Source organism: Neocloeon triangulifer, unplaced genomic scaffold (assembly GCF_031216515.1).
Source record: "Neocloeon triangulifer isolate White Clay Creek 2 clone unplaced genomic scaffold, ASM3121651v1 ptg000003l, whole genome shotgun sequence".
NCBI lineage: Eukaryota > Metazoa > Arthropoda > Insecta > Ephemeroptera > Baetidae > Neocloeon > Neocloeon triangulifer.
The window spans coordinates 7,965,095-7,986,094 of record NW_026775546.1 but is presented as its reverse complement, the minus strand read 5'-3'; the positions used below and the strand labels follow the sequence as shown (position 1 = coordinate 7,986,094).

Below are 21,000 nucleotides of genomic sequence, written 5' to 3'. Positions count from 1 at the left end.
CGATCGACATTCCCTTAGCCAATTCAGGTGCAGAGTTTTTTGCCACTTTACATCCGCCCCACTATTATAATTTAAGACCTATAAAAGGGTTCTGCGGCGCAGGTCAGACATCAAACTCACCCAAGCCTCCCAAGCAAACACAACCAACATGGCCTTCAAGGTAATTCAAATTTAATTTAATTTTCAAATTGGACTTCAGTTAAAACCAAACGCTTTTTTGAAGTGAAGAAAAATACTTATTTTTTAAATATTTGCATTTGTGCAAGAACAAGTATGATCTTTTAGAAACTGTTAAATTGGTTTTCCTTTCTTTAATTTTTAAATTTATTTCTCCATTGCAAAAAAAAGTAAACTTGTAAAGGAAATGCGGAAATCATATATCAGAAAAAAAATTATAAAAATATCTAAAATTTTTTCTGCATTCAATTGATATTCATTTATATTTTGAATTATTTATATATTGAAAATAGCAAATATTGACCAAATTCTATTTTGTTCAGCTCATCACCGCCCTTCTGCTGGTCGCCGCTCCCTTGAGCCTGGCGCAGTACGGAGGCTACCGTGCCGCCCCCGCCCAGGCCTATGAAGAGCAGTACGCCCCTGCCGAGTACGCCTTCGAGTATGCCGTGCACGATGACCACACCAAGGACATCCACTCGCACAAGGAGTCCCGCAAGGGTGACCTGACCCAGGGCGAGTACAGCCTGGTCGAGCCCGACGGCACCATCCGCACCGTCAAGTACCACGTGGACGGCAAGAGCGGCTTCATCGCCGAGGTCATCCGCTCCGGACACGCCGTCCATGACGTCGCCAAGCCCGTCTACGTCGCCAAGCCTGTCGTGGCCGCCTACAAGCCCATCGTGGCCACCTACAAGCCCGTTGTTGCCGCCTACAAGCCCGTCGTGGCCGCTCCTGTCTACGCTGCCGCCCCCGCCGCCACCAGCTACGTCCAGAGCCATGGCTCCAGCAACCAGTACAGCAACCAGTACAACAACCAATACAACAACCAGTACAACAGCCGCCGCTACTAAATTTCTCTCCTCGCAGAGGAACTATTCTTAAGCTTGTGATACAGCATTGCATATTCTGCACTCATCTTTGTTGACCATCTTACATCATCACCACTTTTTTATGTAAAATTGCTTATGACAGATCAAAATAAACTTTTTCTATGAAAAAATAAATTCACCTTTTGTTTTAAATATCAAAATACAATCCATTTGAAGTTATAATAATTGCAATATGTAGCTGAAAATTAACTTTGAATATTTTTCCTAATATTTTCTTATTTTTTTGCGAAACAAAACCCTTTGAATTATCAATAGAGTAAATATTATTTGTTCTATTTACAGCTATCCATTTTTTGAAAATGGATTGCAAGATTTCCCACCATTTTTCCCCAATTTCTTTTCACTTGATTATTACTGTAGACTTAATTATGAAAAATTTAATTTAGAATCAACAAAATACGCACTAGTCTCATTGCCAACACAGCAGTGCCATTAAAAATAATGGAGTGTAAAAACCAGCAGCAGTAAGTAAGTTGTATTTTTCAAACTGATAAAAACATGAAATTGCCCTACTATCACAAAAATTATTCAACAATTACGTGGGCTTTCCAACCAATTAACCGAGATAATATTTTGTATGAAGACAAAGAATGTATGAAAATTGTAATAAGACGACAAAAATTAAGCAAAAAATATGCATCAATCTCGAAAACTGCATCTAAAACTGCATGCTTTTTCACTCTATCATCTCTTAACACCCAAAAAGATTTTTAGCGATTTGAAAAATAAACAATTAATTAATACTGAAAGTTGAGACCAAAGATTTAGTTTGCAGAAAATCGGTCAACTTCAAACATTACAACAGCTGGTTAGTGAATTTCCAGTTAAAAGCTTATTTTGACAGTCATAAACCCACTATGCGGTGTTTAACGTGGTTTGCCGATCTAAAAAAAGAACAACATTTTATCGCCTTTCAAAATCAGTGGCGTTGATTGAAGTGCGCCAGAGGCTTTATTGGCACAAGCTCGAAATTAGCGACATTCTAATTGCTCACTTTCTTTGCAAAAAAAGCGCGGCGCGTTACTTAACAACTTTTCGTAGAAATGTGTCGGGCAATTAATGTGCCAATATTTACACTTCTCTTCTGGTCTCTGCTTCGTCTAATTTTTAACCTTCGAAAAGCTAGTCTATGAAAATTCTACATACACTTTTTTTATTCCATACTAGAGGAAGACCTGTCACTCGTAGCCATTATGCACCGCGTTATAAATTAAAATTCAGCGCATTAAAAAGGCATTGATGTGACGACATCCCAGATGTTTTATTGAAAACTGAAACATTTGAAAAAGCAAGCCTTGAGAAATTCACTGCTATAGTGTCATCACATGAGATGCCCGGTTCTTTTCAGGGAGGCGATATTTATATTTTTTATCACTTACTAATGAAGCTGCGCTGCGATTTGTAAAAATAAGTTATTGCATGGCTCCGCTGAGCATGTCACTCTTTCAGCCTGGGCAGTTTGTCATCATCAGTCAGAAATTTTATGTTTTTGGTACCTCGATTTTTGATTTTTATTTGAGAGGTCAATTGTGATAAAAAAAAAATATAGGTTCGCAGGTTTATCAATATAAAGTCAAAGATTTATTGAAATGTTCATCAGCTATTGTAATTTATTTTGAATCACATCGTTTCTTCTTAAATTTTGCTTGTATTTATTCTCTATTCAGAGGATTTATTTTATTTAATTATTTAGGCAAAATTTTTGAAATTTATTGGCTCCAAGAACAAAAAAATTAAATTTACTCAAACCATAAAATCCGCTTGAGAAAAATAAATAGGCGAGTGCAGATTTTTTACATGTTTGCGAGTTGAAAAACATATTTTGCTCTTCTGCATTAAATAACTGCATCTTATTTATAGCTCACACCGCGCACACACGTGTCCAGTGCGTTATATGTACGGAAACACTGCTCGTTATTTAGTGGGCCAATCGATCAAAATCGAGGCCTGATTTGGAGTTGTATAGTATTTGCGGTCAGCGTTGATCTGCATGGAAGCCGAAATTATTGTTATTCACTTATGTGACGAATACAGGACGCATCGACAAAACCACACACACTCCCAATTCTACGCTTCACAAGTCTCTTGTTAACGCAAAAAGTGTCGATTCGGTATAAAAGGACCGAATCTAGTGCATCTGTTGCTCATTCGACATGACTCTCCTCAGGACACTGATGGCCCTCGCCGGCCTGTTCTTGGCCGCGGTGGCCGCCGCACCCACCCAGCAAAACCAACTTGTCAACATGATCTATTGCTTCAACGAGCAGGTACGTCGTTTTCAATTTTTTCCTCCTTTACTTATTACATAAATGAATAATATTATAAAATTGTGAATCATATTGATTAATAAAATTAAACTGATTATCTTAGAAATCTAATTTGAATGCAATTTAAAAAAAATATTTAAAAAAATAATATACTTAAAAATATATTATTTGAAAAAACTTTAGTTATTTAAAAATACTACGTAACCAGCTGCTTTAATGAGATAAAAAATTTAGAACTACCTGAAAGGAGAAAAATTTTATTCTTATTACTTTTCTTGCTTAAATTATTTTATTCGTAATTACAGGGTGATGAGTTCTGGCCATGCGTGAAACAGCGCGCTTTGACGCTCATGGACAAAGCCCTGACTGTGGATCGCGTGTCCCTGATGGACGGTCTGGTAACCTTGGAAAGAGACCCCAGACAGGTGCACCCTACAACCTTCCAAGAGGATGATTCGAACCTTCCAAAAAGCCCCGAAGCGCGCAATGATCAACTGGATCAACTTTTGATGAGCAGGACGAGTGCCTTGCTCGAATCGACTTCGCTCAGGATCAAACTGCCCTCGCAGCAAACCTTTGAAGGTGAGCGTTTAAATTATTTCTATAAGGATTATAAGATTAATGGGACAACTTAAGCAACAGAAAATATAATAATATTATAATATAATTTAAAAAAAAAACGAATCTATCATTTATATTTTTTTCATGCAAAGCGTAGATTTTAAAACTAATTCAAACTTATGTTTGCTTGTGTTCATGCGATTCAGATCTTTTAGAAAAGTTCACACTGACAATCATCTATTGAATTTTTTTAACGAATAATGATATTTTGGAAAAATAGTATTTGTTTACGTTTCTTAAGCCTCATGTTTAATTAAAGTTTCCTAATCAATCGTCAACCTTGGACAAAAACCGAAATAATATTTTTCTCTTGGTAAGTTGCGAGAAATTCAGTTGCAGCAAGTGCGTAGAAAATTTTTATTTTTGATAGTTTACTTAACAAATTGTTCATTATTTTTATTAAATAATTATAAGTTTCTACTGTATAGATGATGCACTTATCTAATTTAGTGCCGTGTTAAGGCGTATATAGTTTCCTTATATAGCACGCGCGAACTTTACGTGAGTAAAGTTTTCAACGAAAGTGCGGCCAAACGAACGAGGAGACAATTAAAGAAGAAAGTGAAAAAGAAAAAGTAGAGTGCAAAAAGCAAAAGAGAAAGAGGAGACAATTAAATTTCATCTCCTCTTCCTAAATTTATCAACAATTTAGCATTGAAAACTTTCAGATATCGCTACTTTTTTTTTACAAATTTCAGGACGAGTGAAGAAGTTTAAGAAGTTGGCCGCGCCCCTCATCATTGTGCTGGCCATGGTGGCGTTGGCCGCCGTGGCCATGAAGGCCGTCGTCGTGAGCAAAGTGGCACTGGCCATCGTCTCGTGGATCTTCATCAAGAACTTCCTGAACGGCGGCGAGAAGAAGGAGAAGTTTGAGATCATCGCAAAGCACCCTGAGTCTCACGACACCCACAGTTACCACCATGAGTCGACCAACCACGTGCCCATTGTTGTCAAGGACCAAGCACACCAAGGAGGACTCTACGGCCGCTACTTTGACGCCCAAAACCTGGCCTATCAAGCGCAAAAACCTGCCGACGACAAAATTCGAGCTTAAAATTATTATTTATTTATTCCATAATTTATTTCAATATAGCAATCATTGTAAAATGAACTGTGAATGCTTCAAGAATTATAAAAATATGAACGATTTAAAAAAATATGTCAATCAGCTTCTTAAATCAAATTATTTAGTGGAATTTTTATTTTGAGACGGGAATAAATCTCTGATTTTGGTTGGTGCTAAAGTAAAAATCGTCAAATATGGTGTCACAAAGAATTGATTGATGGTCAAAACACCTTGAAAACTTCAGATGAAACTATTTAAATCATCTAATTATTGGCTGCAGTTCTCCCACCACTCTTCCAGGCAAGAGAGGTTAAGGGACTTCTATAGTGTTTAAACAGATTTAAAATATTTTGCTAACAGCCTGCCTAATTTTAAAAGTGTTGTTTATAATGTCCAAAGAAAAAAAAATATGATTTTTCACCTGTATTTTTTTTTAATATTAAAAAAAGCACCAACATTTTCCAAATATTATATATTTTTTTAGGTCGGTTATAAAATCCTGAATTTTTGCCAGGATGCTCTAAATGATAATTATGATATAACACGTTCTCCAATGGAAGCAATAAAAGGTTCTGTTTGAAATAAAAAAATATCTTTGTATCTCTCTCAATCTCGCTTTGCGGTAAAATAATTTTCGTTATCAAGATTTATGAAATAAACGACGAGGAAAAGCAGTGAAGAGAAAAATCGAGAGCCATTGGGCCAAATCGCCCTGGAAGCAAATGAGCCATTGAAGTGATCGCAGCTCTTCTGGCCAAAGTGAGATGTGCACCTGCATTCACACTCGGGTTGCTAGTAAATCGCGGGCGGGCTGCACGCACCTCTATCATCGCCTGCAACCCAATTCTACGCTCCAGCTGTGCGCGGCAAAATCTCACTCGAGCTAGGAGGAGCTATTCGGATATTTTCTTCCCAGTTGTCACTTTTTTGTCAGCTCAGTTCCAGACCGAGGCTTTAAATCGGAGCTCACGTCGCTCCAAAAGATTCACTCCTACGAAATGCTTTGCGCGTCTCACTCGCTCTTCCTGCTCACGGTCGCCGCCGTTTGCTCGGCCCTGCCCTCGCAACCCAGGGAGGACGAAAACGTCGTCGCCGTCGTGTCCAACTGCATGAAGAGGGATGCTAACTTTTTGGTCACATGTCTGCAGGAAAGGGCCGTCAAAGCGTGGGACCAAGCGCTCAGGTATTTTAATATTTTGTATTTTTATGTTTTATAATTTAAAAAAAAAAGATTAATTATTTTTATATATTTTGAAAATTTATGGAAATTTATTACAAATTTAAAGATTTGACTAACCGAAGTTTAAAATTTATTTGTATAAATTTCAAGACATGGATGTCTATTTGTCTTTAATGACTAAAAATAATATGACAATTTATTTAAATTTATTTTTTAACTTTTTGAATCAAGAAATATCTTTAAATAAAAAAAAATTTTATTATTGATTTTAAGCTTTTATATAAACATTGAGTTTTCTATATTTTTGCTATATTTTAAGATTGATATTCCTGAATTTATTAGAAAATTCTAAAATATTTGTTTTCTATAATTATTTAAGATAAGAGTGACTCTATGAAAGTAAAATTAAATCAGGCATGAATTTTAGCAGAGTGGAACAAGTAAATTTTGTTATGATGAAATTATATTACTTTTTTATTTTACTTCATTAAAATTTGAAAGAAAAGCTCCATCTGAAAAATTGGGTAATAATATCGCACTTTTTAGACTAATTGTTTTCACCAGAATAACTTGATCTTAAACAAATAAATAATGCAGAACTGCAGCGTATTTATTTTTGAGAATCTTCATCTGAATCATTTTATTCTGTGTGCTGGATGCGCATCAAAACAAAGCGCTGCGGCTAATCCGTGAACGACCGTTTTGTGTCCATTAAAAGGAATCGTCACGGTGCCACAATGAAAATAACGTAACGATTCGAGCAGAAAAAAGTCTACAAAAGCTCTTTTGATTAGTCATGCCGCTTCTTTGGTCTATTTCTAGATCTCCACCATTTACTTTTTCCATACCTTGTTGAAAGGTCGTGATGTTTTAAAAGTAAAATTAATTTGTACTCACATATTGTCTTCAGCTTCTGGTCTGTGAACAAATTATAAAAAATAATGTGCATTAGTAGTACTAGTGATAAAAAGTGAAGTTTCTTTAAGAGTTTAAACCTTCAATATTAAAAAGTCATCAATATATTGAAGATTAAAACTGTTTTGTAAAAAAATTATGCACTTGAATACAAACTTAAAGATAAAATACACAGTTATTTTTTTTAATTTTTTTTTTCAAGTTTGTTGAGTGGAAGGAAATATTTTTCTTTGGGAAGTAAATTTTATGCGTTGGTTTTTCATCAAAAATAATCCTATAAAAAGGTTTGAACGTTAACATGGAACTGTGTACTTTATTCAAATTGTCAGACGTCAGACCCTTAAATTAATTAATAATTTAGTTTTTATTAGAAAATTTAATCAAGATTTTGGAAAGCAAGAATATTTAATATTTTGCTTATTCCGTTTCCAGTACTAATGCGCCCTTTGAGATGTTTGATGGTATGGTGTCGTTAGAAAAAGATCCTGCGAGCAACACGACTGATGTGCAGGCGGTCGACCTGACAGGCACCTCTTCGATGGATGACCTGCCGTCAGATCCAGGCGCCAGGAGCTTCCAACTGAACAACATGCTCATCAAAAAGCTCACAAAGTTTTTGCAGACGAGAACACTAAAAATTATCGTTCCTCTCTCAGAGGAAGGTGAGAAAATTATTAAAAGCAAAATAACGGAACCTGTGGAAATATTAAGCTAAAATCCACCCCTTGTGCTTTACTTGATAGGCCGCTTTAAAGGTGTAAAAGGTATGCAATTATACAACACGCGAAAACAAAACTAAAATAGTAAACTGGCGACATGAAATTTAAAGGAATTTAATTTTCAATTATAAACTGCATACACATTAAAATCATAGATACTCACAAACTCACATTATAAGTTGTTTAAAGTGCTTTAATTGGTTTATATCTCCACAAGCTTAAGACAACTTTTTTAAATTTCTTTAATAATAAATTAATAATTACTTGAGAAATAACCAACAATAAAGAGTAATAATTAGATTTCAAGTTTGTTAATTATATTTCCTATTAAAATTCTTTCAATTAATAACTATCCAAAAATTCTTAGCTGTAACACAATTAAAGGGGTGGAATTTTGGCACTTTTTTAAAATAAAAATTGATTATATCATTGATTGCAATTTTTCTTTTGACAGGCAGGGGAAAGTTGAAGAAGTACGCGGAGCCTTTGGCAATGGCCATCATGTGGAAGATGATGATGGCTGCCCTGGCGATGGGCGCGCTCGCCCTGCTGGCCGGCAAAGCGCTGATTGTCTCCAAGTTGGCGCTGACGCTGTCGCTGTTGCTGGCCGTGCGACGCGTGCTGAACGGCGGCGGCGTCGGCCTCGAGAAAATCGACATCTACGCCAAGCACTACGAGGACAAGAAAATGCACGGCGAGGGCTCACACATGTACCCCAGTCTGGCAGACGAAGGGAGCTACTACGGCCAAAAGAGGTCATTCCAGCCAATGCCGAAGAAGACGGCCGAAATGGCGACGTTCAACTCGGCGCCGGCCGTCGACATCAACAGCAACGTCTTCGCCGACAGGGACTACGCACAGATCAAGGCCTCGTCCGGTGGCAGACAAAGGGGTGTCGACCTCGGCGCAGTGCTCAGAAAGGCGCTCGTCCAGAAGTTGGACAAAGTTCAAAACTCTTAATTCAGTGAGCAAAACGTAATTTGGTTTGGTGGTAATTTATTTGATGTATTTATTTGAAGATGTGAAAATATAAGTTTTTTTTTATTGAAAAGTCAATTATGAGTAAGTTTACTTATGTTAATTATACTCAACATATATGATATTAATGTATAATTATTCCGTTTGGATCATTCCTACAAATAATGTTAGTAAATTAATTTTTTCTGTGCTTCTATAATTTTTTTTTTTAAGTTAATCAATAATTATTATTTTGGCAAAAATGTCAGCCTGAAATTAATATTAGTAAATTAAAAATGAGGATGTCATGCAGTTCGGGTCAGTTTAACCCAGTATGACCGTTAATGTAACAGTTTCGGTCAGTAGCGTCTAGCGTCGCGCATAGTGATTTTGTGACAAACCTAATAATTTATATGCAAAATTTCATAAAAATCGAGTATGCCTTATCATTTGCTAACCAGCTACCGCGCAGTAGTGACGTGAGGGAGTTGAGCAGCAAAAATGAGAACAAGTCGAGTTTTAAAATTTGTATTTTGTGCTATGTTGATAACAAGTATTGTGCAATTATCTAGTGCTGCAAACAAAAAAATCTCCGGCTTGACTGAAACATACCAAGATGCTGCAGTGCAGAAGCAGATTCACGGTAAATCAGGGTTGTCTGAAAACAAATCCCCACTAACTGTTCCAGATAAATTGAAACTTAATCAACCAAACTTAAAAAAAGAACCATGAAATACTAACTAAGATATTTTAATTTTATTTTTACTTTTCTCGACAAGTTCCCTTTTTTAACAAATTTGTTTCAAGTAAAAGTTTCAATACTTTTCTGAATTTTGAAGACTCAATACGGATGTTTGTGTTACAAATCAAATAACTTGATATTTTGGTAACTTATAATTAGATTTGTACACCAAACACTTTTCTACTCATTTGAAGATGAAAAATTTGTCGATTTTTTTTTTTATCAAATTAATGATTTTCTCGATTAAAATTTATTTAAACTTTTTTATATACATTGCTAAAGAAAATAATGCATACAAAACAATTGAGACTTTTAGGACGACTATAATGCCTAGAAATTACATGATACTTATTGGGTGGCTGGAATGATTGTTTTAAATTAACTATATTTTTAAAGGAAATAATTAATTGGGTTATTTAAAAATAATTACATATTTTGAATTACTGAAATTAAACCCTTAATTAATTTTTGAATATTAAATTAAATTTATCAGTTTATTTTTGAAAGGATCGCGGGATCAATGTATCTTTAATTCCACCAGCCAAATTATTTGCTTGTTTAAACTCTAAAAACCAGATTTTTTCGATCATGTTATATAAATGTTTTAATTCTGAAAGTTCAAGTATTTTCAAAGTATTTTTAAATGAAAAATACGAAAAATGCAAACCATTTATGTGACAATACGTCCCATTTGCCGCTTTTTTAAGAAGGTTGGTATTGTAGGTTGGTAGGACTGGATTTGAGGATTTGTTTACAAATAAATATTTTTTGGAATCTTGGGTTACTTTTGCTTTGCGGCCAAATTTGTTTATATTCGGATCTCCAAATCTACTTGACATCAAACTGTTGATAAATCAAAGTTTTCAAAATGCGGAAACGGATGCAAGTCAAATACAAAGACCGAAAGTTGATTGTCGCCTACGAACAGCAGACGGGAAACAACGAATTCTTCACGTTCAAAGTGGCCCTACAGGTACATTTTTGTCCGAAGTTTTTGAAAATCTGACTCAAACAAATTTTTTGCAGGAGGTACTGGAAGAGGACACTCTTTTTGTCCAGAAACTAGACTCCCATTTTCCAGTGGTGGAATACTTTGACGACGAGTTCGAAGAGTACTTCGAACTGAACCACACCTGCACCATGCCACCGTCAGGCTCGGTCCTTCACCTCAAATTCCTTCCCAGCAAGGAATCAAAGTCGGAAGACGAAGATGAATCTCAACAGGTTTTAAAATTTGCAATCATCATTCTAAATTTAATTTTTAAAAATAACTTTCAATTAGCAGGTGATCGAAGGTACTTCAACTTCCTGCGACTTTCAATTTGAGCCTCTTGAACCAATCATCAAATCAGAAGCGACAGCTGCGGAGGTAAAAATAAATACTTTTAACACATTGAGTGTCCCTGAAACCCTTCAAAGTATTTTTATAATTTTCCAATCAAAACCGTTTAAATCTATGGTGCAAAAATATGTTTGTAGGGTTCATTTTAGATTATTTGAATAATTTGCTCTGATATTCCATCCATTTTTATACTATTGAGAACTATTTAAATTATTTTTTTAAATACTTACATTATATCTTTTTTATAAATTGAATTTCCAGCTATAGACATTTTTTAAATAAATTTATTTTTATTTTTAGTACAATATCTGTGAAAGCCCTCCTAAGCAAAATGAGATGCAAGTTGTTGGGAGCACCAATCAGAAGGAGAAAGATCAAACTGAGCAGCCGTCGACCAGCCAAAAGAAGAGAGCCCACCATAAAAAAACTCCCAGATTCACCTTTGACAATGTCAAGTTGCCTGTATTCTCACTAATGCTGAAGGAGTACATTGACCAAGGTCTGTTGACACCTACGACTCCGATCTTCGTGAAAGAGGTTGCCGAGCATTTGTGGGCCCTTGTCAAGTACCCCACCCCCACGGAGTACACAATTTACAGTAAAGCGCTGGTCGCCAAGTACCCGGGAGCCGGCATGTACAATCCAAAGACTGGTCAAAACCATGTTTGTACTAAAGCAAATTGTTTCGTGCAGTTTTGACTAAAATTTTTAATTTAGGACACACTGAAGAGCGCCATTTCAGGCAGAGTTAGAAATATGAGACGCACGAGAAACAGAAAACCTGCCTTGTACAGCAGAAGCTGGACCGGCCCAAGGCTTGACAAGTAAGATGAAAATTTCACAAAATGAAATTGTTTATTTTTTAAACTCTTAAGTAGGAGCACAAAATCCAATACTGGAATGAATTGTAACCCTGAAACAAAGGCAACTGATGATAGTGAACTGGAAGAAGATTTTGGTGAATTTATCGGCAGCATGATGGACGAATGAGTTGTTAAAAAGTAATTTTCAATTAAAATATTGATATTATTTTTGATGCAATAAATTTTAGATTTGTCTGGATACGTACAAAATGAGAACTTAAAAATGATATATTAATAATTCTATCGGAGAGAATTGTGATCAACTGATTTTACTTCTAGGTAATTCAATTTAAATAAAGCAGCGAGTTATAAATCATAAACTGCTCCAATAATGATATATCTCTGTTAGAAATTTAAAAAAAAAATAATAAAAATCATGAAAATTTGTTACTTGAAAAGTTTGAAAATAAAAAAATAAAGTTTAATTTCATTTGAGTATAGATTTCATCAAATTTTACTAAAGGAAATCTGAAGACAACCTTGTCAGTGATAAAAAATGTAGAAAATTTACAAGAATCATGCACTGGGATTTGAATCGATGCATTTGATAAAAGTAAATTTCCTGAATGTCAAAACTTTTGACTTTTAATATTATAATTATAAAAAGGGTAGAGTTCATGCATTGTAGCTCTCAATCTGCATATGCACTGTAAGCACTCTTTATCCAAGTTGATAAAATAGAACTGCGATGAATGATCAGCCTTGAATAGAAAAGTTTCCTACAAACTCCCAGTCTGAAATAAAAATTATTAAATATTCTTCAATGTCTTTTGCTCTCTCTTAGGGACTGATTAGTAAACATGTCCACATTGGCAACATTGCTTTGATTGCTTGGACCATTATGAATACTAGAGTACATAAATTCTAGTATAATTATAGTTCCATTCGTTTTGCAGGGGTTACTTAATTTTTAATACTACAGATTGCTACAGGTCAGCCTGCTGACGGATGTTCGAGAAGTGAAAATTGATTTTGTCTGACTACTCAAATTAGCTCCTCCGAAGACTTAAAATTTGCATCATTACAGCAAAAGTGAATGAAAATGTTATAGTTTTGTAGAATTCTGCATGCATTTGAACCTTATATTAAATTAAATAAATAAAAAAAAAGTACGAAATTTTGTTTCCATTGCTCAGAAAAATCCTAATTAATTCCATAAAAACTGCATTTTTTTAAAACCTCTTTCTAATTGGCAGGTCGCTTCATGGACATCTTTCTGTGGCCGCTGAAGAGAGTGTGGCGAATTTACGTAATCCGCAAAATTGTACCGGCCCTCCTCGGCGCCAAAGTGGCCTTCCTTTGGCCCACCCTGTTGATCCTGGTCGGACTGCTCGAAAGCGCCCTGGCTGGCCTGATGTTCTTCTACATCTTTTACGCCTCAGCCGTGTCCCTTCCCTCCCCTCGGATCGACCTGCCATTCGCAAAACCTGCAGCTGCATTCCTCCCCTTCGAAAGCACCACCCCAGCGGCGCAATACTGGTGGTACCAAGACGAGCCCACTGCTGAGCCGTACAAGACTATTTTGCAAGAAGACATCGAGCTAATGCAATCTGACACTGAGACTCATCAGAATGAAACTGAAAGGGAGGGAGGGTGGGTTCGGAGGGCAACAGACAACCCGCAGGTCACTTATTACTCGGCATATGCAAAACCTGCCGTTAAAAAATTTGATAACCCCGGAGCCTAACTTTGATAAAATTTTTTGTTTTCTGGAATATTTTACTGTGAAATGAGTGAAAATAAACATATCAACTAAATAATTTCTATAAACTTGTTCCGATTTGTATCTTGAATTCTTGGATATTTATTTTAGTTCATCCCATTGCCCTTAAAAATTTTAACAAAATTTTTGTTCCAAGGATAAGAAAATTAAAAATTCACGCTTTAAAAAGTTTTAATTTTTGCATTTTTGGTTAACTTTTTATTAAAAAAACAAACCGAGATTTCCAATTTATTTCGCACGCTATTCAATGTAATAAATTTGAAATTAGTCCTATAAAAAATGGAATGTACTACATTAATTCATGACACTGCAAAAGTGTTAGGGCATTTCTAATAGATCTTTGGATTGAAAAATTGTTTGATACCCATATTTTTTTTAGAGATCTGGGCGGTCTGGCCGACTTTTAAGCAAAGTTATTGAGCTTTTCTAATTTGTATAACTAGGGCCGGTAATTCAGTCTACAAATTTTATGGAAATATTTGGTGATTGAAATAAAAATTAGCGCCAAAATAATTAACGAAATTTTCATTCCACCTTAATTACTGTGTAAGATGTGGCTTTTTAAGTTTGTAGCTGTGATGAATGGTTTGTTTTGATCAACACGTGTGATTATCATTTTATCAACCGCAAACTTAACCGACCGTTTAAAGCTTGTGTTTTTTTTTCTTACATCTGCCGCCGCAAATCGGCATTTAGCTTATCAGATTTATTGTAGTAAAAAATGCAAATATTGAAATAAATTAGGTCGAAAGTTGCTCCGATTCAAATGTGCGCTTTTATTCAATCTCCCCCTTCCGCCGCTTTTCACTCTTTGCTTTTCGAGAGCACCAGTAGCGGTCAGCTTGATCTGCTGCGTTTCAGTGCATTTCCTCCTTTTCTATTACAGGCGCACGCATCTCGTCAGAGAGTGAAGAAGAAGAAGCATGGAATAGTGGACTGGAAAAACAGGTGCAACACACAATCATAAAAACATGCGCGTTGACCAGCGAGCGTGAAATATTCATAACAATATAAATATGAAACGCAGAGAAAACTTATACAAAATTCTCCGAATTATTATGTGTTAATTCAAATTTGACTTGGATACTTTTTCTCCTTTGCATAAATAAATCATTTTTTAAATTATAAAAAAAAATATATTATATATAGGAATCATTTTAATTATAATTATTGGATCTTAAAAAATTAAATAATATAAAGGTTATTTATATTTTAAATAAAAATTTAAAATAATTTTGTAACTGTTTCATTAAAATAAAGTTATTCCACCGTAATGTCTCTCTTTAATGCTATGTCCAATTAAATGTGCATAGCTTCACTCTTGTTAAGCAAAAAAATTAGTCCAACCTTAAATATTTTTTAACAGGTAGCAGCGGTGCGTCTCGCGAGCGAGAGCGCACCTGTCGTTTTTAATATGAAAATAAATCGGCTGTCAAAGAAGCAGAACTAATCAACGCCTACATGTGCTGTCTTCCTTTGCTTGCTCATACCTCTTTGTGAACGGTCTATGGCATAAACAATGAACAAAACTCTGGAGTGCATTTTCTTATTCGCCTAGAAGTGAGATGTGTGGTGTAAAAAAATGCATTAAAAAAGATAATAATTTGTAACGCAGTGGCACGATTCTCTTTCTGCCCTAAAAATATGAATTCTCTTTTTGCATACATTTATAAGCGCTCGACTTTCAAAGCACGACAAAAAAGTATGGCAAGTAAAGGATAATCTATTTTTTTTTTATCTTAATAAGCATGAATTTAATAAATCAGCTAAAAAAATTACGTGTTCCTTTAATCTTTAATAACTACCAAAAAAAGAAATGAATCATATAAAGTTGGAATTATTAAAAAAAAAAATGGATTTGTGCATGACATGAAAAAAGATTCAAATATCCTTTTTAATTTCACCCCTTTGATATCTGTGAGGTCCATAGGGATAAAAAAAAAAAATCATTTAACATTTAGAGAGCCTTACCTTTTGAACTAGTCGGAAAATTTTGATTTTCCAGTAATTTTTTATAAATTTCTAGAAATAGCGGCATTGTTTACCATTTACAATTTAATATTAGAATACAGAACAATAAGGTTAAAATTTGGTCACAAAATCATGAAAAAATTTGAAGTGAGACGACGAAGAAAACTTTGTTTTAAATTACTTTCAATTTTCTACTGAAAAATTTTAGAGAAACAAAAGAGAATCTGATAATATATCAATAAACTAAAAAAAAAAGTGAAAGAATTAGCGTACTTAGCAATGGAGTGTGGGAATTTTGATTAAAAAATTCTCAAAAATAGCACAGGTGTATGTGAAAGAAAAAAAGAATTAACAACTTTTAATAAATTAATACCGCACCTAAATTAGTAAATAAATGTTGTGAAACGCAAAAGGCAAAAGTTATTGGGTAAGGTAATGAGTTGCTAGACATTTTATTGGAAAACAATGGTACAATCAACAAAGAATTCAATGCAACCGAATAAGTCAGTAGGTCGACGAGCACCGAAACAGTCGCGCACGTGCTTTGACCGCCCCATGGTTTATTTTCTTTTCAAGTCTGTCATTTCCGTCTCCGAGTCGCACACACGAGCCGTACAATAAAAATATAATTTCCATTATTCAGAGCGCGCTGGACCAAAACTGTAGCGGTAGTTTTTATTCAGCGTAAAAAGCCTAAAAATGCTATACCGTACTCTCGCAAGGACAATTGATAAATTATTATGCGTGCACAAAACGAGACGCTGCCGAAACGCTTAATTTGCAAACGGCCCAGATAAAAGTGACACAGTGGCATACAAAAAATTATGAATATTAAAAAAGGGTGCAGTGATTGACGCGGAAAGAAAATTGCTCTTCGCAACTGTTCCCTTTTTAGTTTTTATATACAAAATTCAATAATATCATCGTTTCTTCCACAATTGAAATTTTTTCAAAATTGCAAAAAAATATCTGTAAGCAGTTTTCCATTGTGAATCATTGGCCGAAAAATTAAATATTGGATATACTGAATCTACTCTCAATAAAAGTTGATTCCAAAAGGCTGCTGCAAAAAGCAGAGATATTACATTTATTTTAAAGTTTGCAAAAACAGCCACACTGTGATTGATATGAATTTAATAGAACCAAATTCATGTCACAAAATCAATTTAGCACAATAAAATTAATGGATAACTTGACCTAGAAATTTTCATTTGAGCTTATGGTAAACTTATTCTCTTCATTTTCACGATGAAGGGTTGATTCATGGTGATATTGATAAAGTTTAATTCAAGTTGGCCTCGATAGGCTTTTGAGTCACTTAAGTGTAACATTTTCTTTCTACAAAACAGTGAACGACTCAAACAAACCCAACAAAGAAAACTGGAATTAAAATTCAAACACTATTTGAATTCTTTAGAAGAACGAAACAAAAAATTTGAAATCAATATCCGGCCAGATGGTGGCAAAATAGTTTACGGAGTTGTATTCAGTCAAAATTAACTCCTCTCTTAATGTCATTATCTGGATTATCTGATATAGCCTACTCATGAAGGAAAAAAAACATATATTTATTTTTTTTAGTTATTGAATTTTCGGAATTTTCATTCAATTATTTCAAAAAAATTTAGAATGACAAGTGAAAATAATAAGAGGAAAAAATTAAATTGTAGCTTGAATTGCAAATATGTATTTTTTTAACACGTTTGGACATAAAACCTATGAGCCTCTGTTGACTTTTTAGTTTTTTTAATTGTCACTCAATCACCTCGGTCAATCAAATTGTGGTATTCGACAATAGATTAGGCAATTAAATTATAGTTTAATTATATATGAAGCAACAAACCAAAATAAATCTTTTATTCATTCTCCATTCTTTATCAAAAATATTTTCTAAAAAATTCCACAAAAGTTAGAAGAGATAAAAAAGTATAATCACGATTCACCTATAATTTGGTGATCTAAATTCTCTTAACGAATTTGAAAAGTGTTGATGTAAAATAAATTCACTTCATCACAATCATCAGCCTACATATCTGACAACAAACGATAATCAACCGAGCATTGTGTAAAAAAATTACGCTACATAAAGAAAATAATAATAATAATAATAATAAAATCACACACATGCCGGTGATAATGATTGGAAGCGGGAAAATCAGACCATAACTCGCCGCGCGCGCGAATTAATGGTGACCACAGCTGTCGCGTGCATGTCTAGTGGGGGTGTGCGTTACCGGAGGCGGCGCCTCCGCCGCCTCCACTTTATAAAGAGCGACGCGGCGCCGTTCGAGGTCGTCTTCGCCTCCAGCCATGCAAACCTGTTTAATCGCGCTACTGCTCATCGCCGCCGCCTCGGCCGCCTCCACGGCCTCCAAGGCTGACAATGGCCTCGCCGACTTGATGGTCAGCCTGGCGAGGGGCTGCGGCCCCCAGGCCGACGGGGCCCCCGACTGCCTCCGCGCCCTCAGCCGCTCGCTCTCCCTCAACCTGGACAAGTGGCGCGCCAAGGACGTGCACCTCGGCGACTACGTCGTCCTTGCCGCTGCCCCCGACGCCTCCAGGACACCCAGAACTTTCAACCTGTCTGGAGGTGGCACTACCTCCGACTACCTCAACATGATCACAGAGTTTCTGGCGTCGAGGACACTTCAGGTGCGCTTCCCCAAGGAACTCGTCCCCGCCAACATTGAAGAGGGTGAGAAATTATATAATCTATTTTCAAAAATATTAATAGTTTTGAAATTGGACAGAATCGTAGCTATCATCTTATCTTAAAGAAAAATAGAAAAAAAATAATGCAATTTGAGCTAATTTTTAATGCACAGTTTTGGTAAATAAAAAGGAGAAATTTAAAATAAGGTGGAATCATTCAGCCTTTTTAGTTTTCAATATTTACAATAATTTTTATACACAAAGACATTAATTGGTTTTGATTATTAAGTGATCAACAGATCAATAGAGTCAAACTGTTTGAAATTTTTTATTTAATCAGAAACACGATATATTTATTATAATTTTTTTGCCACATTTTTAAAGTCACATTGTTCATAATTTAATTTATTTTTTCCAAAGTAAAGTAATTTTTTTCATCACACGATAAATCACATTTTTTACTGGCTATTGATCGATTTTTCCCATTGTTGTAGAGTCGTGTTAATTAAATAGTTTATTTGATAGTGTCAGGTAAAAAATAAGCTGCGCTATTAGATAATTAAAAAGTTTGAGTGTTCTTATGTCATATATCTGCATCTTAATTTTTTTTAATCTTTAATAGTTCAATATTTGTTAAAAAAATATTAAATTAAAAAAATATTCTGATAATCATTTTAAATTTTAACAATTATATCCTTTTTTAACTTAATAACAGCTTAGTTGCTTCAATAAAGTTATAATTTCAAAGCTACTCAGTCCACGTTGATCTATTTTCCATTCTGCTAAATTTACGGTTTTTCTATTCATCAGAAAAATTAGTCTCGCATTGCTTATTCCTTTTGACGTCAGCAAATTATTAGTTTAACACACTAAACGTAATAAAAAGGGATGCGTATACTTGTCTGTTTGTTTGTCTATTTACTGAAGCGAAAAGGAGGCAGCTTTTAAATAATGAGCACCTTCCAAGCATTCGCTGCGTGCAGGCGTCACGCTCGGATCGCCAAGTAGCGCCTGCTGTTTTTTAATCCGCAACCTGCTCAACAAGGACGTTCTGCCAGTTGCATACCATCCAGTTTATGATTATAATTTTGTTTATTTCTACACTTTTTTACGGTTAAAACATCCACAAAATTAAAACACCAAAAGCAAGAATAAAAAATCATTAAAAATGATTTAAAATTCTAAATTAAGTTTGATATTTACTGAGCTAAATTTTAATTTTCGTTTTTTTAGCAAGGGGTAAACTGAAGAAGATGGGCGGCACCCTGCTGGCCGGTCTGATGATGATGAAGGGCACGTTGGGCGCGTTGGCCTTTGGCGCCCTGGCCCTGATTGCCGGAAAGGCCCTGCTGCTGTCGGTGCTCGCTCTGACCCTGGCCCTGATATCCGCCTTGAAGAAGGTCAGCTCAGGTCACCACAGCGATCACCGCCGGTCCGGCCGACGGGCCGACGAGGAGAGCAACGAGTGGATCGGCTCGGCCACCGTCGCCTCGGAGCACAAGGGGGGCGTCGCTGCCACGGCCCACTATTTGGCCTACAGAAACCAACAGCCCTACGAGTTCAACAAGTCGTGAAGAGCGTTAAATCGGTTTAATTAATTTATTTATTTATTGGTAACAAAAATTTTGGTGCTTGTGTGAGCAAAAGTGGTGATTGTTGTAATTTATTATTTTTCCAAGCTCAATTTATTCTACTAAAAAAAGTTTATAAAACAACTTTAAACTGTTCTCAAAGCGATTTGTGATGGAAATTAGTTTTATCAAATTGTTTGAATTTTTCCTGATTCCAATGAAATTTTTACCTTGTTGACAAAGTTAAATCTAGTTTTTACAACAATATGCGCCATTTTAGGCAATTATTCATTATGCTATAGCAATTGGAAATTTTAACATCGTTGTTGTAAACACTTGATTTGACATTTTCAATAAGGAGTTCTTAATTATTTTCTCTAATTTAATTCCTTCTTCTTTATCTTTTTATTCCTTGTACTTTTTCTATAAAAAAAACCCCACCAAAGATTTCACCATTTCTCACTACTTTCTTGTTCAATTTTTCTGAATAAAAATAAAACTCTATGATTTATATTTAATGAAAACCACCGCATATCATTTACCATGTTTACATTTTATTTTAATTAAAGGGAGATGAGCAGCTGCATCTCCACTGAGAAATTCGTTTCACGCACTAATTGCGGGCGCAACAAAAGAAATTTAATTTGCTGTTGTTGGTTCATTGCCGACGACGGTCTACATTTGTGCTTGACTGAGGAAGCGCGCGTCCGAACCGCACGCGCCTCCAGAAAATAAAAAGTAAAACGACCAAATCTGGATTAACTCATCAATCAATTCGCCCAGAGGCGCATTTGTTCATTTGATCCCGTTGATCACGCGACTCTATTTTTAAATTAAAACTTCCTTGTTTGATGTGTGTCAAAAATGCCTAGAAATACGCGAAAAGGGGCGAACCCAAAATGGGATGGGTTTTGATAATAGTTGGCTAATAGGATCGATTTTGAAACGCCGTAACGGGGTTCACACCGAAATTGGGCCATTCCGGATTCATTCTAATTTGGTGCAATTAAATCGAGCCTCTTTCTTGGAATTCTCGATGTGCGGTGTCATTAAAACTGTAGCGTCTCAATTCGTTCCTCAGCAATCGGCATTTTTGCACAAAAAAGAAGTGCCCGGAGAGTAAGACAGGGACTAATAAGACTTAAGGGTATAACCGTTCAACCAGTTAAAAGATTTTGTCGTTTGAATTAAAAATTTACAAGCCAGAAAAACTACATTAAACTAAAGCATAATATTGGACCATAGCACACTACTTTGGAAAACTGTTAAAACGGCTATTTATAATATATTATGGACAAGGATATTACAGGTTTTAAGATAAAATGTTAAAATTTTAAATTT

The 21,000-nt window shown here is 35.2% G+C and overlaps 5 protein-coding genes across 17 annotated transcripts; all 5 read left to right on the top strand.

Moving 5' to 3' along the window:
* The first annotated feature begins 2 nt into the window (after positions 1-2).
* On the top strand, positions 3-1,184 carry LOC132192884 (cuticle protein 7-like). The gene is made up of 2 exons (XM_059613082.1): positions 3-160; positions 501-1,184. The coding sequence occupies exons 1-2, from the start codon at positions 149-151 to the stop codon at positions 1,029-1,031; spliced, it is 543 nt and encodes a 180-aa protein (XP_059469065.1). The 5' UTR covers positions 3-148; the 3' UTR covers positions 1,032-1,184.
* Positions 1,185-3,217: 2,033 nt separating this feature from the next.
* On the top strand, positions 3,218-5,318 carry LOC132192883 (uncharacterized). Its single transcript, XM_059613081.1, has 3 exons — positions 3,218-3,337; positions 3,643-3,919; positions 4,657-5,318. Exons 1-3 carry the CDS (start codon positions 3,224-3,226, stop codon positions 5,010-5,012), a joined length of 747 nt encoding a protein of 248 aa, XP_059469064.1. The 5' UTR covers positions 3,218-3,223; the 3' UTR covers positions 5,013-5,318.
* Positions 5,319-5,924: 606 nt separating this feature from the next.
* Positions 5,925-9,090, top strand: LOC132192882 (uncharacterized). Its single transcript, XM_059613080.1, has 3 exons — positions 5,925-6,207; positions 7,552-7,781; positions 8,293-9,090. Exons 1-3 carry the CDS (start codon positions 6,023-6,025, stop codon positions 8,796-8,798), a joined length of 921 nt encoding a protein of 306 aa, XP_059469063.1. The 5' UTR covers positions 5,925-6,022; the 3' UTR covers positions 8,799-9,090.
* Positions 9,091-10,276: 1,186 nt separating this feature from the next.
* LOC132192880 (uncharacterized) lies at positions 10,277-13,078 on the top strand. 13 transcript variants are annotated; one of them, XR_009441380.1, is made up of 8 exons: positions 10,277-10,510; positions 10,564-10,761; positions 10,820-10,906; positions 11,180-11,542; positions 11,597-11,703; positions 11,755-11,880; positions 11,931-12,021; positions 12,665-12,837. XR_009441380.1 is itself a non-coding variant. In XM_059613074.1 (7 exons), exons 1-6 carry the CDS (start codon positions 10,406-10,408, stop codon positions 11,867-11,869), a joined length of 975 nt encoding a protein of 324 aa, XP_059469057.1. In that variant the 5' UTR covers positions 10,277-10,405; the 3' UTR covers positions 11,870-11,880; positions 12,939-13,078. The 13 variants fall into 13 exon arrangements, 9 of the variants coding, with proteins under 9 accessions (XP_059469057.1, XP_059469062.1, XP_059469056.1 ...); XR_009441379.1 differs by having other exon boundaries at positions 12,639-12,837; XR_009441378.1 differs by having other exon boundaries at positions 11,755-12,021; positions 12,665-12,838.
* Positions 13,079-17,741: 4,663 nt separating this feature from the next.
* Positions 17,742-20,166, top strand: LOC132192628 (uncharacterized). The gene is made up of 2 exons (XM_059612667.1): positions 17,742-18,131; positions 19,322-20,166. The coding sequence occupies exons 1-2, from the start codon at positions 17,747-17,749 to the stop codon at positions 19,660-19,662; spliced, it is 726 nt and encodes a 241-aa protein (XP_059468650.1). The 5' UTR covers positions 17,742-17,746; the 3' UTR covers positions 19,663-20,166.
* Positions 20,167-21,000: the final 834 nt, after the last annotated feature.

Coding starts and splice junctions, on each gene's coding strand:
- LOC132192883 (XM_059613081.1), top strand. CDS start 3,224: ATGACTCTCCTCAGGACACTGATGGCCCTCGCCGGCCTGTTCTTGGCC. Junction 3,338..3,642: donor TCTATTGCTTCAACGAGCAG/GTACGTCGTTTT, acceptor TCGTAATTACAG/GGTGATGAGTTCTGGCCATG. Junction 3,920..4,656: donor CTCGCAGCAAACCTTTGAAG/GTGAGCGTTTAA, acceptor TACAAATTTCAG/GACGAGTGAAGAAGTTTAAG.
- LOC132192882 (XM_059613080.1), top strand. CDS start 6,023: ATGCTTTGCGCGTCTCACTCGCTCTTCCTGCTCACGGTCGCCGCCGTT. Junction 6,208..7,551: donor GCGTGGGACCAAGCGCTCAG/GTATTTTAATAT, acceptor TTCCGTTTCCAG/TACTAATGCGCCCTTTGAGA. Junction 7,782..8,292: donor CGTTCCTCTCTCAGAGGAAG/GTGAGAAAATTA, acceptor TTCTTTTGACAG/GCAGGGGAAAGTTGAAGAAG.
- LOC132192880 (XM_059613074.1), top strand. CDS start 10,406: ATGCGGAAACGGATGCAAGTCAAATACAAAGACCGAAAGTTGATTGTC. Junction 10,907..11,179: donor CAGAAGCGACAGCTGCGGAG/GTAAAAATAAAT, acceptor TTTTATTTTTAG/TACAATATCTGTGAAAGCCC. Junction 11,543..11,596: donor CAAAGACTGGTCAAAACCAT/GTTTGTACTAAA, acceptor TTTTTAATTTAG/GACACACTGAAGAGCGCCAT.
- LOC132192628 (XM_059612667.1), top strand. CDS start 17,747: ATGCAAACCTGTTTAATCGCGCTACTGCTCATCGCCGCCGCCTCGGCC. Junction 18,132..19,321: donor CCCCGCCAACATTGAAGAGG/GTGAGAAATTAT, acceptor TCGTTTTTTTAG/CAAGGGGTAAACTGAAGAAG.